General features: G+C 56.2%; 1 protein-coding gene across 1 annotated transcript in view; it reads right to left on the reverse strand.

The window, feature by feature from the left end:
• celsr2 (cadherin, EGF LAG seven-pass G-type receptor 2) overlaps positions 1-2,500 on the reverse strand; it is a 48,668-nt gene that overhangs the window by 30,568 nt on the left and 15,600 nt on the right. Inside the window, exon 2 of the mRNA XM_066703037.1 lies at positions 1-263. This exon is cut by the window's left edge and continues 373 nt beyond it. Within this exon, the coding sequence (XP_066559134.1) occupies positions 1-263 (263 nt within the window). The remainder of the gene's footprint in view (positions 264-2,500) is intronic.

A 2,500-nucleotide genomic window follows, 5' to 3' on the forward strand; every position in this document is an offset into this window, starting at 1 on the left:
GCCCCCAGCGCGCACTGACAGGCTGACGTTCAGGATGTGGCCGCTGACGTCCGTGTCGTTCTGGATGTTGAAGACCACCACGTCCTCGGGCGCCGCCCCGGGCAGCACGGCTGCCACGCCGCCCAGGAACAGCGCCAGCAGCGGGGACAGGAAGCGCTCCTGCCACATGTCCGCCAGCCGCAGCGTGATGCTGTTGGCCAGCATGTCGTCCGTCACGATGGTGACCTGCAGGGAGCACTGCGCCGCCACGCTGTGCACGCCGTCTGCGGAGAGAGAGAGGTTGGTGAGGCTGAGGGTGCGGCCGAAACACGCTCTGAATGTGTTGTGTGTCGTTTATCCATCCAGAGAGAGAGGGGGATGGAGGGACACAGGGAAAGGAGAGAGGACTGCTCGGTTCAGCCTCACTGAGGGGTTCAGCTCAGACTGCATCCCGCACCGGTGTGCAGCGCTGGGCCGTGTTGTGAGAGCAGCCATGCAGGAGCCCGCACATGGCCGGCACCCCGTTGTGTCACTCTGTATCATGCATGTTGTGTAGGCATATATCATGTATGTTCCATTTCACGCAGGTGCTCCGGCGGAGGAGCGACTGACCTACATCCCCGACAGAGACAAGTGAAGGCACAGCTAGCGCTAAAAATAGAGAGGAGGAAGAGAAGGACACGTAGACGAGGCCCGAGGTGGAGACCGAGACCGAGGAGCTGGGCCTAATGAGGGGGGGCATGCCCTCGCCGCGGCACGACTGAGTCTCATTAGACAGCACAGCCTGGCTGGGGTCCTGGGTCAGGGGGGGCTGTGTTCACTAAGGGAAGGATCAGACAAAGAGGAACTCACTCCCTGCACACACTGCACACTGGGGCTGCGGTAAAGTGTAGTGTAGTAAAGTGTAGTGTAGTGTAGTGTAGTGAAAAGAAACACCTCATCATCAGCATCTCAGCAAACAGTCACTCTCTCCCTTTCTCTGCTCCTGCCTTGATTTATTTCGCTCTCTCTCCTCCGTTCCTCTCCCTTCTCCTCCTCCAATCACTCATTTCCACACACCCTCTCTCCCTTCAGCTCTCAGACTCGCTTGTATCCCCCTTTTCTCTCTCCCTCCCCGTCCCCAATCCTGTTCCTACATCCTGTACCTCCATCCCTCTCTATCCCTCGCTCTCTCTGTTCTCTGATGTCTCAGTCCCTCTCTCACCTTCATGTCACTCATCCTTTCATCTCCCTCTCTCTCTCCCTCTCCTCCCTCTCTATCAGTCCCTCCCCCTCTCCCTGTCAGCACAGTGCCGGCGGTTGGCAGGGCTCCAGCCCGGGCTGCGGCTCCTCGTTAGGGCAGTTCGTTAGCGTAACAGACCCAGCTTTTCATCTCGTTATTTATATATTTATTGTCGCGCAAATTAACCAAGTACATCCATAGATAACTGAGCGGCCCATTGTGTAGCGTAATGGATCCCTGTGGCTCCTCTGTGGGAGGGCTGCCGCGGCTTGGGGGGGCACCTGGAGTGCAGGGAGAGGCCACAGACTTGGTCCAGACACAGGGAACGTGGCCATACACAACCACAGTCATACACGTACACAACACGTACACGAACACACACGCGTGAACACAGAGCAGATCCAACAGTCACTCTGCACAGCGCAGGGCAGTCACTGGGCTTGTTTGCCGTGTTTGCAGTGCCTGTGTTGTGTTTGCAGAGTAATTAGCAGTCATGGGAACTCCATTAGTTTCCCTCCAGATGAACTGCGCTGCTCTAAGTCCAGGTCTGCAACCAGGCTTTAACCCTGCAGGACAGGGCTGTAATTAGAGCCGGGGGGGGGGCAGAAGTCACCTCAAATCTTAATTGCACTGGCACTAACGAGGGCTTTGGGGAAAGAGAGGGGCCCAGACTCCTGTCCCCAGCCCAGCCTCTGTCTCTCACTGCAGGCAGAGATCAGGGGTCAGAGATCAGAGGATTACAGGTGTAAGAGGGGGCCCAGCCCTCTGCCGTCTGGCTCTGCTACATACCCTCGTTGTGCCACTCGACCGTAGGGGGCGCCAGAGGCACAGGGCGGGGGGTAAAAGGACAATGGAGATAGTACTGGAGTAACTGCCCTGACCTCCCAGACACTGGAGTTCAGCTGAGGTCAACGGAGAGGACAGAACTCCCCCCACAGGATCAGGCTGTGTGTGAGATTGTGATTGTGCAAGTGTGTGTGTGTGTGTGTGTGAGAGAGAGAGAGAGAGACACTCATATCTGCTTATTCATAATTAGTGTTGATCTGTTTGTTTCCTATTAAGCATCAGCTTCAAAGTAACAAATCCACAAGGAAAGTTAAAAATAATTACACACGCACATACACACACACAGACACACACACACACAAATCCTGCTCTTGTACAGAAGTTCTCAGCTTTCATACAAATCAACTCTGAGGAATTATGCCCCCCCCACCCCTGTCTCTAATGGCTGGAATGTGGCTGTGCAGCGCCGCCATTGTCCCGCTGAGGAGCCGTCAGCTGGGCGGGGGACGGAGG

The sequence above is a fragment of the Amia ocellicauda genome, chromosome 5, assembly GCF_036373705.1.
Source record: "Amia ocellicauda isolate fAmiCal2 chromosome 5, fAmiCal2.hap1, whole genome shotgun sequence".
In the NCBI taxonomy this organism is placed as follows: Eukaryota; Metazoa; Chordata; class Actinopteri; order Amiiformes; family Amiidae; genus Amia; species Amia ocellicauda.